Raw genomic sequence first — 12,500 nt, forward strand, 5'->3', positions numbered from 1 at the left:
TACACTTCTACACTTCTACACTTCTACACTTCTACATTTGTTTATATTTCCTTTCCTGTATGATTCTTATTAGCTTAACACACCTGAATTCCCTGTTGATCAATAAAGTGAAATCTGATTTTATGTCTTATCATCTGATCTGAGGAGGAAAGCTCATCCAAGCCTCTGAAACAGATTCAAAAGGTTTATTTAGGTTGACATCTCTTCATCCTCCTAAACGTCTCACTTGCAGAGTTCAGTTTTCCATCAGATTGAGCAGAACCAAATTATGGAATGGCTTTTCCCACTTGGCAAAAAACTGTTCCTCTATAAAATGTTACAAAAGATGCTTAAAAGATCATTTAACTGCTATTTTGTAACTGCTTTTCCCCATGTATCGTTGTCCATGTATCCATGTTTTATTTGTTATCTTTGTCATTTGTGTATTTTTTAAATTGTGCAAAAAATAAAACTAAACTAATCAATATCATAATAATAAAACAATAATAAAATTAGCTTGTTATCAGTTCAGACAGCAGAATTATGTGTCATGTTATAAAACCGGTACACAACATAATTCAACATGTAATTCCTGATGTTGACACCAGGGGTCATGTGTGCTCTTTACATCACAAAACATACAAAAAAACATGTAAAAAAAACCAAACTGATTTACTGCAGAATCCAGCAGCACAAAGCGGCTGAATGAAGAGAAAAGTGTTTTAATTTATTATCCAAAAGCTGCTGTTTTATATACAGTATGTGACAATTCATCATACAACAGCATTAAATATTTCCATTGAATGCCAAACAATACTTTTAATAAAACGCATCACTTTTCCCATCAGGTGTTGATTTGGCTTCTGATCCATTATCTTATCTAGTCATGATGATGCGTTCCAGTCCTGTTCACCGCTTTGTCGGCTCGTTCGTGTGAAATGAAGTCATAGTTACAATATTCCCGACCGCGCCTGAAGGCAGCGGGCGTGTCGGTGTGTGCTGTGGAGCCAGTGGGCTGCTGGGTAATGTAGTCCTGTGACCCTGCAGGGGAAGAAGTACGACGGTCCGGAGGTGGACGTCTGGAGTCTGGGAGTGATCCTCTACACACTGGTCAGCGGCTCGCTGCCCTTTGACGGACAGAACCTCAAGGTGAGTGTGTGTGAGTGTGAGTGTGTGTGTGTGTGTGTGTGTGTGTGTGTGTGTTCACATACATGTTTACATACAGTATATAAATACATTTGTACATATTTACACACATATATACAAAACAATCTGAACATGATTATAGCTGAGACAGATATCTCACTCTCTCTCTGTGTGTGTGTGTGTGTGTGTGTGTGTGTGTGTGTGTGTGTGTGTGTGTGTGTGTGTGTGTGTGTGTGTGTGTGTGTGTGTGTGTGTAGGAGCTGAGAGAGCGTGTTCTCAGAGGAAAGTACCGGATTCCCTTCTACATGTCGACGGACTGTGAGAACCTGCTGAAGAAGCTGCTGGTGCTCAACCCAGGGAAACGAGGCAGTCTGCAGGTAGAACCTCAACCTGCATTAGAACCTCAACCTGCATTAGAACCTCAGCCTGCATTAGAACCTCAGCCTGCATTAGAACCTCAGCCTGCAGCGTTAGAACCTCAACCTGCATTAGAACCTCAACCTGCATTAGAACCTCAGCCTGCATTAGAACCTCAGCCTGCATTAGAACCTCAACCTGCATTAGAACCTCAACCTGCAGCGTTAGAACCTCAGCCTGCATTAGAACCTCAGCCTGCATTAGAACCTCAACCTGCATTAGAACTTCAGCCTGCATTAGAACCTCAACCTGCAGCGTTAGAACCTCAACCTGCATTAGAACCTCAGCCTGCATTAGAACCTCAGCCTGCATTAGAACCTCAACCTGCAGCGTTAGAACCTCAACCTGCATTAGAACCTCAACCTGCATTAGAACCTCAACCTGCAGCGTTAGAACCTCAGCCTGCATTAGAACCTCAGCCTGCATTAGAACCTCAACCTGCATTAGAACTTCAGCCTGCATTAGAACCTCAACCTGCAGCGTTAGAACCTCAACCTGCATTAGAACCTCAACCTGCATTAGAACCTCAGCCTGCATTAGAACCTCAACCTGCAGCGTTAGAACCTCAACCTGCATTAGAACCTCAACCTGCATTAGAACCTCAACCTGCAGCGTTAGAACCTCAACCTGCATTAGAACCTCAACCTGCATTAGAACCTCAGCCTGCATTAGAACCTCAACCTGCATTAGAACCTCAACCTGCAGCGTTAGAACCTCAGCCTGCATTAGAACCTCAGCCTGCATTAGAACTTCAGCCTGCAGCGTTAGAACCTCAACCTGCATTAGAACCTCAACCTGCATTAGAACCTCAGCCTGCATTAGAACCTCAACCTGCAGCGTTAGAACCTCAACCTGCATTAGAACCTCAACCTGCATTAGAACCTCAGCCTGCATTAGAACCTCAACCTGCATTAGAACCTCAACCTGCAGCGTTAGAACCTCAGCCTGCATTAGAACCTCAGCCTGCATTAGAACCTCAGCCTGCATTAGAACTTCAGCCTGCAGCGTTAGAACCTCAACCTGCATTAGAACCTCAGCCTGCATTAGAACCTCAGCCTGCATTAGAACCTCAACCTGCATTAGAACTTCAGCCTGCATTAGAACCTCAACCTGCAGCGTTAGAACCTCAACCTGCATTAGAACCTCAACCTGCATTAGAACCTCAGCCTGCATTAGAACCTCAACCTGCAGCGTTAGAACCTCAACCTGCATTAGAACCTCAACCTGCATTAGAACCTCAACCTGCATTAGAACCTCAGCCTGCATTAGAACCTCAACCTGCGTTAGAACCTCAGCCTGCATTAGAACCTCAGCCTGCATTAGAACCTCAACCTGCATTAGAACTTCAGCCTGCAGCGTTAGAACCTCAACCTGCATTAGAACCTCAGCCTGCATTAGAACCTCAGCCTGCATTAAAACCTCAACCTGCATTAGAACTTCAGCCTGCATTAGAACCTCAACCTGCAGCGTTAGAACCTCAACCTGCATTAGAACCTCAACCTGCATTAGAACCTCAGCCTGCATTAGAACCTCAACCTGCAGCGTTAGAACCTCAACCTGCATTAGAACCTCAACCTGCATTAGAACCTCAACCTGCATTAGAACCTCAGCCTGCATTAGAACCTCAACCTGCATTAGAACCTCAACCTGCAGCGTTAGAACCTCAGCCTGCATTAGAACCTCAGCCTGCATTAGAACCTCAACCTGCATTAGAACTTCAGCCTGCAGCGTTAGAACCTCAACCTGCATTAGAACCTCAACCTGCATTAGAACCTCAGCCTGCATTAGAACCTCAACCTGCAGCTCCACTGTCTCTACTGTCTTTGATGTCTGATGAGTTGAACGCTGCTCTGTCTCTTCTCTCTCTTCTGTCTCTTCTCTCTCTTCTCTCCCTTCTCTCTCTTCTGTCTCTTCTGTCTCTTCTCTCCCTTCTCTCTGTTCTCTCTCTTCTGTCTCTTCTCTCTCTCCTCTGTCTCTTCTCTCTCTTCTGTCTCTTCTCTCCTGTCTCTTCTCTCTCTTCTCTCTCTTCTCTCTCTTCTCTCTCTTCTCTCTCTTCTCTCTCTTCTGTTTCTCAGCAAATCATGAAGGATCGCTGGATGAACGTCGGCTCCGAAGACGAAGAGATGAAACCGTATTCAGAACCAGAACCAGACTTCAGGGACGGCAAACGCATCGGTCCGACACACACACACACACAGACACACACACACACACACACACACACACACACACACACACACACACACTCTGCCCTGCTTCTATATTTCTTGTTTTATTGACTTTCCTATTGGTTTTATGTTTTTTATCCTTCATTTTGTGTTTTGAAACTGCATTTTGAAAAGTGACATACATAAAGTTTATTATTATTACATTATTTTATAACCTGCTATAAGCTGTTTGCTAACATTACTGCATTCAACTACACATCAAAAATATACTGATCAATATTTAATAAGCTGATCATTAATTAGACAGAATTTGGACTTGTTTGACCAATCAGATTGCACAGAGACCATATCAGCTGTGACGGTGTGTTTCTGGACCAATGAGACCTGAGTCTGTGTGTGTGTGTGTGTGTGTGTGTGTGTGTGTGTGTGTGTGTGTGTGTGTGTGTCTCTCGACCAATCAGAGCTGATGGTGACGATGGGCTTCCCTCAGGAGGAGGTGAGCGAGGCGCTGGAGGGGCAGAAGTACAACGAGGTGACGGCAACCTACCTGCTGCTGGGGAGGAGGCAGGCTGAGGTACACACACACACACACACACACACACACACACACACACACACACACACACACACACACACACACTCACACTCACACTCACACTCACACTCACACTCACACTCACACTCACACTCACTCACACTCACTCACACTCTGTCACACACACACACACACACACACACACACACTCACACTCACTCACACTCTGTCACACACACACACACACACACACACACACACACACACACACACTCACACTCTCACTCACTCACTCACTCACTCACTCACTCACTCACACTCTCTCACACACACACAAAGAGAATTTCCGAAAGGATAATAAATGAAACTAACACACACACACACACACACAAACACACACGGCTCAGTAAACCCAGCAGGTGTTTCTTCTCCCAGTTCAGTCACCAGTCTTCTACCCATAATGCCATGTGTCTCCCTCCCTCCACCAGTTTGAAGGCAGTGAGTCTCTGTCCAGCGGTCACCTGGGTCAAAGGTCGCGGCCCAGCAGCGACCTCAACAACAGCTCCAGCCAATCCCCCGCCAAGGTCACACGCAGCGTGTCGGCCAATCAGAAGCAGCGCCGCTTCAGCGACCACGGTGAGTTCCTGTCCCGCGGCTTCAGGAAGGAAATCAAACATCACTCATTCATTCATTCAGTCATTCATTCATTCATTCATTCACTCATTCATTCACTCATTGGTTCATTCACTCATTCATTCATTCACTCATTCATTCAGTCATTGGTTCATTCACTCATTCATTCACTCACTCATTCATTCATTCACTCATTGATTCATTCATTCATTCATTCACTCGTTCATTCACTCATTCATTCACTCACTCATTCATTCATTCACTCATTGATTCATTCATTCATTCATTCACTCGTTCATTCACTCATTCATTCAGTCACTCATTGATTCATTCACTCATTCATTCACTCACTCATTCATTCATTCACTCATTGATTCATTCATTCATTCATTCACTCGTTCATTCACTCATTCATTCACTCACTCATTCATTCATTCACTCATTGGTTCATTCACTCATTCATTCATTCATTCATTCACTCATTCACTCATTCATTCATTCACTCATTCATTAATTAATTCATTCTCTCACTCACTCATTCATTCACTCATTCAGTTCAGAAGGCAGAACCTCATGGTATGGTGAGGTGGGCAGATGTGTCTTGGCTCTGATTGGCTCACAGCTGTGTCCAGCTTCAGGCCGGTTGGTTCAGAGAGGTTAAGTTATGTTGATCCAGGTCAAAGCTGGGGCCGGATCCACCAATGTGTTCTTAAGATAGATCTGAAGAAATGACATGAGAGGAAATTTTAGGAAGTTCTTAAGAAGGCTCTTAAGTGCAATTCCTCAATAGTTTCTTTTAATTTTCCAACTTAAGAACTTCTCAAAATAGGGACTGAATTAATTCTGGTTAATAAACTTTAGGCTTACTGCCATTGAGGCTAGGAGGCTAGGAGACGAGGCTAGGAGACAAGGCTAGGAGGCGAGGAGACAAGGCTAGGAGGCGAGGAGACAAGGCTAGGAGGCTAGGAGACAAGGCTAGGAGGTGAGGAGACAAGGCTAGGAGGCGAGGAGACAAGGCTAGGAGGCGAGGAGACAAGGCTAGGAGGCTAGGAGACAAGGCTAGGAGGTGAGGAGACAAGGCTAGGAGGCGAGGAGACAAGGCTAGGAGGCGAGGAGACAAGGCTAGGAGGCGAGGAGACAAGGCTAGGAGGCGAGGAGACAAGGCTAGGAGGCGAGGAGACAAGGCTAGGAGGTGAGGAGACAAGGCTAGGAGGCGAGGAGACAAGGCTAGGAGGCTAGGAGACAAGGCTAGGAGGCAACCCAAAGTGCTTCCATCTACAAAACAATTGGGGAAAAACCTATTTAGAGCAACTAGAGCAAAGATTGAAACATTGGTTGCTGTTGGTAACTGTAAAATCTGCAGCTTATTTCCAACAGACATGAGACAGAGGCCTACCTGGCCCTACACCAAAGGGGTGTACGAAGGGCCGTCTTAAAGTTAAGAAAAAAATATGAGGAAAAGATTTGGGGCGTATTTGGACAAAGGAGGAATGGTTAGAAATATTGTCTAACAATGGGAAACATGTAAGAGAGGTGAAAGGGAAATTCACCCAATAAAAGATAATACACTGATTCTACTGGACTCTACTGGATAATGTGTGTTGGAAATGTCAGAGGGAGACAGACACACTGTCACACTGTATTTGGGAATGCCAAAATATCCAGCTGTTTAGGAGGAAAGTTTTGGAACGTTTGAGTAATTGGCTCGGAAGAGTATTACCAACATCTCCAAGGTTATGTTTATTAGCGGATAGAACGCAAATACAAAGACTATCAAATGCGGAATTTTCTATAATTATGGTAGGGACCACTACTGCCACCAAAATAATACTTTGATATTGGAAAACACCAAAAATGCCAGAGTCAGGAGAATGGGCCGATACAGAACAGCCTCATGTGAGTCAGGGCTTGATAAGATGAACAGTGCAAAGAGGAAAGAGGCAACATCTTGGGTCGATTTCTGGAACTATTTTAAATTGACAAACTTATAATATGCCGTACGTACGGATTCCCTTCCTGTTCATTTATTTACTTGTTTAGTTGCTTTCTATTTTTTTTTTTTTAGATGTATGCCATTTGGAATTTTCATTTGTAATGTAAACCACAAAGGAATGAATAACTGCACTGCCATGTACCGGACAGGTTGAAACAAGAAAAATTTGAATTACAAAAAAAAAAAAATTTCAATTCAATTTCAATGTCAGTTTTTTCTTAGGAAGAAACATAAGAAGAAAGTTAAGAAAATATATAAGAACTGTTTTTGAGAATAGCATCTTTTCCTATTTTTTTTCTTCAGACTAAAGTTAAGAAAAAAATGGCACTTGAGAAGATTTTTTTTCTTAAGAGTGTTTTGTGAATCTGATTGGCTCCTCCCTGTCCTCTGTGTCTCAGTGGCGCCCTCCGTCCCCCCGGCCGTGTCCTACACCAAGCGTTGCCATGCCAACAGCGTGGAGGGCGAGAGGAAGGAGGAGCCGGGCGACTCGCCGGCCTCGCCCGCGGGAGCCCAGGACCACAGGAAGTCCGCCACAGGCTCAGGGGTGAGAGGAGGACTGGCTCTCTCTCTATCTAACTTTATCTCTCTTTATCTCTCTTGGTCTCTCTCTCTCTCATTCTCTCTCTCTCTCTCTTCATCTCTCTCTGTCTCTCTCTCACTCTTTATCTCTCTCTCTCTTTATCTCTCTCTCTCTCTCTTTATCTCTCTCTTTCTCTCCCTCTGTCTCTCTCACTCTCATTCTCTCTCTCTTTATCTCTCACTCTCTCTCTTTCTGTCTCTCTCTCTAACTTTATCTCTCTCTGTCTCTCTCTCTCTATCTCTTTCTCTCTCTGTCTCTCTCTCTTTATCTCTCTTTCTCTCCCTCTGTCTCTCTCATTCTCATTCTCTCTCTCTTTATCTCACTCAATTCAATTCAATTCAATTCAATAAGCTTTATTGGCATGACAGTTGTGTAACAATATTGCCAAAGCAAATGTGCACTGATAGTGCTCATCCATAAAAAGGAAAGAAAGGTAGAATATACATTTGTCTCATAGAACAGACATTACAGAAATCCATCATAGCATGAAATAACAGATGAACAGAACAATAGAACAGAAGAACAACAAGAAGTACTGTATATGGACAGAGTCTTAATAGAACTGTCTCTCTGTCTGTCTCTCTGTCTCTCTCTCTGTCTGTCTGTCTCTCTGTCTGTCTCTCTGTCTGTCTGTCTCTCTGTCTGTCTGTCTCTCTGTCTGTCTGTCTGTCTGTCTCTCTGTCTGTCTGTTTGTCCGTCTGTCTGTCTGTTTGTCCGTCTGTCTGTCTCTTTGTCTGTCTGTCTCTTTGTCTGTCTGTCTCTCTGTCTGTCTGTCTCTCTGTCTGTCTGTCTCTCTGTCTGTCTGTCTGTCTGAGCATCAGTAGAACATATGGACAGAGTCTTCAGAGGACAGTCAGCTGCTGTCCCTCAGGCTGTGGCAACTCAACACATATTTTGCTGCTATGTTTGCAGTCTTTCCATCACCTAGAACTAACTGTAACTGATGATTTTCAGGTAGTTGATCAAATTCAGAAACAACATTTTTAAATAGGTCAAAATATGTCTTCCTTATAGCTTCATATTTTTTACAGTGAAGAAGAAAGTGCAGCTCTGTCTCGACCTCACCTGTCCTGCAGTGACCACAGAGTCTTTCTTCTCTTGGGAGCCAGGTTTTCTTATGCCTTCCCCTCTCTACAGCCAGACTGTGGTCACTAAGCCTGTACCTGGTCAGGATCTGTCTCTGCTTTTTATCTCTGACAGTCAAGAGATATTCCTCCAATTCATATTCACTTTTTAGGGTCCGATAACATTCTAATTTACTTTGAGTTTTAGTTTCAGTGTCCCAATGTTTCAAATAGTCGTTCTTGTAATCTTTGATTATTTGATTGACTTTTATGTTTTTAAGAGCTGTGCTGGTCTGAGGACAGTTTGTGTTGGTATTTGTTAGTGTGTTAGTTAGTCTCAGTACCAGCTGACTTAGAGGACTCTTTTCAGGGTTCAGTTCTTGGGTTTTGAGAGCTTTGAATTGAAGTGACTCTTCGGGACTTGATTTTAAATGCATCCAGAATTTTAGGGATCTTTTTTGGACGTGAATTATTAGTGGGTATCTGCCTAATTCTGCCCTACATGCATTAGTTGGTGTTTTCCTTTGAATTTTCAGGATCAATCGACAGAATTCAGCATGTAAGGTTTCAGTCGGATGCTTGTCCCATCTAGTGTAGCTATGGTGACTGAGTGGACCCCATACCTCACTTCCATACAGCGCAATGGGCTGAATTACACTATCAAAAATTTTACACCAAATAGGAATTGGGATATCATTATTGTAAAATTTTTTATGTATTGCATATAGAGCTCTGCGAGCTTTGTCCTTTAATGCATTCACTGCCATGTTGAAATTACCTGATGCAGTAATGACTAGACCGAGGTAAGTATACTGCATGGTGTGCTCTAAGACGGTGCTGCCTAGACTGAACTGGTATCTGTGTTCCTGACATCTGGGCTTCTTTTGAAAGACCATGATGTTGGTCTTTTTCAGGTTTACTGCCAGGGCCCAGGTCTGGCAGTAGTTCTCCAGCAGGTCCAGGTGCTGCTGTAGGCCCTGTGCAGTGGGTGACAGCAGCACCAGGTCGTCTGCATAGAGCAGGAATCTGATTTCCTTATCTTGTAGACTGAGTCCGGGAGCTGCAGATTGTTCCAGCTGCACTGCTAGTTCATTAATATAAATGTTAAATAATGTTGGACTCATGCTACAACCCTGCCGAACTCCTCTTCTTTGGGTGAAGAACTCTGTACGTTTTTCGCCAATTTTTATTCCGCATTTGTTTTTCGAATACATTGATTTTATTACATCATATACTTTACCCCCTACACCACTTTGTAAAAGTTTGTAATATAATCCCTCATGCCAAATAGAATCAAATGCTTTTTTGAAGTCAATAAAGCATGCAAAAAGTTTTCCATTTTTGGTTTGGTTTACATGTGTATTGATTAGAGTGTGCAGGGTGTAAATATGGTCCGTAGTACGATGATTTGGGAGAAATCCAATTTGACCTTTGCTCAGGACATTGTGTTCGTTAAGGAAGGTTAGGATTCGATTGTTTAAAATCTACTGAATAACTTCCCCAGGTTACTGCTCACACAAATGCCTCTGAAATTGTTAGGATCCAATTTGTCACCAATTTGTCTGTCTCTCTCTCTCTCTGTCTGTCTCTCTCTGTCTCTCTCTCTGTCTCTCTGTCTGTCTCTCTCTCTCTCTCTCTGTCTGTCTGTCTGTCTCTCTCTCTCTCTCTGTCTGTCTCTCTGTCTCTCTCTCTCTGTCTGTCTCTCTCTCTCTCTGTCTGTCTCTCTCTGTCTCTCTCTCTGTCTCTCTCTCTCTGTCTGTCTGTCTCTCTCTCTCTGTCTGTCTCTCTCTGTCTCTCTCTCTGTCTCTCTCTCTCTCTCTGCCTGTCTGTCTGTCAGCAGGATAACTCCAAAAGTTCTGAGTTCTGCTGAGGAACATCTGTCTCATCAGTGGTTCTCAACGTGGGGTCCGGGGACCACCAGGGGTCCTTGAGGGGGTTCCAGGGGGTCCCCAGCAAATTGATGAATTGCTAAACTTCTCCATTATTTCATTTACAAGTGAACACAGTTAGAGAATGTAACAGGATGACTGTTGTGATCATAGTTTCTCTGTTATCTCTCTTCCTACAACACAGACAGTCATGGAGTTCTGGACAAAATCAGATCTGACAATAAAAATATTCTCAGATTTGGGTCAGAGAGACAAAATCTCATCAAATGGGGGTCTGTGGCTCTACTGTGGACTGGATTAAGGTCCTTGATATGAAAAAGGTTGAGAACCACAGATCTGTGTTGTGTTGCTGGCAGCAGAGCGGCGGCCGGGCTGCTGACTCAGCGCCGGCCGGTCTGTGGAGAACCAGCAGGTGCTGCGACTAAATCTGTTTCCCCAAAGTAAATGTGTTTCCCCCGGCGGTTTGTTTCCCCCGGCGGTTTGTTTCCCCCGGCGGTTTGTTTCCCCCGGCGGTTTGTTTCCCCCGGCGGTTTGTTTCCCCCGGCGGTTTCCCACCAGAGAAGAAAAGAAGAGAATAATTTCAGTTTTCTTTTTTGACGCTTTGAAAACATTTCACATGAATACAAAGAGTGAAAGTAAAACACTCTAACTGCTCCACATGATGAGCAGATCAGGGTCCAGATTCACCAATATGTTCTTAAGACAGATCTTATGAAATGACATAAGAGGAAATTTTAGGAAGTTCTTAAGAAGGCTCTTAAGTGCAATTCCTCAATATTTTCTTAGTAACAGTCTCATTTCTTACGAATTTCCTTAATTTTCCTACTTAAGAACTTCTCAAAATAGGGCCTGAATTAATTCTGGTTAATAAACTTTAGGCTTACTGCCATTGAGGCTAGGAGACAAGGCTAAGAGGCTAGGAGACAAGGCTAGGAGGCTAGGAGACAGGGCTAGGAGGCTAGGAGACAAGGCTAGGAGGCTAGGAGACAAGGCTAGGAGGCTAGGAGACAGGCTAGGAGGCAACCCAAAGTGCTTCCATCTACAAAACAATTGGGGAAAAACCTATTTAGAGCAACTAGAGCAAAGATTGAAACATTGGTTGCTGTTAACTGTAAAATTTGCAGCTTATTTCCAACAGACATGAGACAGAGGCCTACCTGGCCCTACACCAAATAAAGCTTTACAATAAATGTTCATCTTAATGTTAGGTGTAGGGGAACCTATGAAGACTTTGAACTATAACCTACTTGTCTAAAATGTGTTTAAATATATGATATTAGAGGCTTACCTTTTCACTGTAGGAGTTTTAAGACAGGTGAAGGGCCGTCTGAAAGTTAAGAAAAAAATCAACAACAAATTTGACAACTTTCATTTCAAGAATACCATTTATTCCTAAATTTGTTCTCAGGAAGAAACATAAGAAGAAAGTTAAGAAAATATATAAGAACTGTTTTTGAGAATAGCATTTTTTCCTATTTTTTTTTCTTAAGAATAAAGTTAAGAAAAAAATGGCATTTGAGAAGCTTTTTTTTTCTTAAGAGGGTTTTGTGAATCCGGCCCCAGACTCGTTGTGATGTCATCGTCTCAAACTACATGAAGCGTCCAGCAGGTTGTGATGCTCTCTGCTCTCTTAGTAAAGTTCATTCCTCTGGTTTCCCTCTGCAGCAAAACAACAGAACACACCGAGGACAAAACGACGACACAAACCGGGGAAACACTTTTTTTTTGGGGGGGACGCAGGTTTTGGCACAACACCCACACTGCTGACTGAGCTTCACGGGTCATGTGATCCAGTCTCTCCTTCACTTCCCCTCTGACATCACTCAGCCAGCCTGACTGCTCGGTGTCATGAGACGAGAAATCCAAACTCAAATTTAGTTTCTGAGAATGAAGTTGGAATGCTTGGAGTTCTATAATATATTATAATATTAACCAGATCTAACAGCTACAGTTATGCTATCACTTGTATACATAAAGCTTCTTCTTATATATATTATGTGTTTATACAAACCTGTGAATGGAGTCTTTGGTCACGCTTCAACACGCTGGAAACTGACGGCGTTCAGCTCAGAGTTTCATGTCCAGAGAACTGAAGC

General features: G+C 43.3%; 2 protein-coding genes across 2 annotated transcripts in view; both read left to right on the top strand.

Moving 5' to 3' along the window:
* Nucleotides 1-1,016: 1,016 nt before the first annotated feature.
* Nucleotides 1,017-12,500, top strand: part of LOC139640424 (serine/threonine-protein kinase MARK1-like) — a gene marked incomplete at its 3' end in the record, with an annotated part of 17,924 nt that continues 6,440 nt past the window's right edge. The window contains exons 1-6 of the mRNA XM_071514619.1: nucleotides 1,017-1,128; nucleotides 1,383-1,502; nucleotides 3,618-3,717; nucleotides 4,172-4,284; nucleotides 4,734-4,881; nucleotides 7,270-7,415. Of these exons, the coding sequence (XP_071370720.1) occupies nucleotides 1,431-1,502; nucleotides 3,618-3,717; nucleotides 4,172-4,284; nucleotides 4,734-4,881; nucleotides 7,270-7,415 (579 nt within the window). The remainder of the gene's footprint in view (nucleotides 1,129-1,382; nucleotides 1,503-3,617; nucleotides 3,718-4,171; nucleotides 4,285-4,733; nucleotides 4,882-7,269; nucleotides 7,416-12,500) is intronic.
* Nucleotides 2,559-3,335, top strand: LOC139640425 (nucleolar protein 3-like; the record flags this gene model as incomplete). The annotated part of the gene is made up of 2 exons (XM_071514621.1): nucleotides 2,559-2,618; nucleotides 3,264-3,335. Coding segments are annotated over 2 exons (132 nt in total), but the record flags the coding sequence as incomplete, so codon positions are not given.

This window comes from Centroberyx affinis, unplaced genomic scaffold (assembly GCF_046629955.1).
Source record: "Centroberyx affinis isolate AG114_WGS23_722 - 3 ecotype Tasmania unplaced genomic scaffold, CSIRO-AGI_Caff_v1 ptg009426l_1, whole genome shotgun sequence".
NCBI classification, from domain to species: domain Eukaryota; kingdom Metazoa; phylum Chordata; class Actinopteri; order Beryciformes; family Berycidae; genus Centroberyx; species Centroberyx affinis.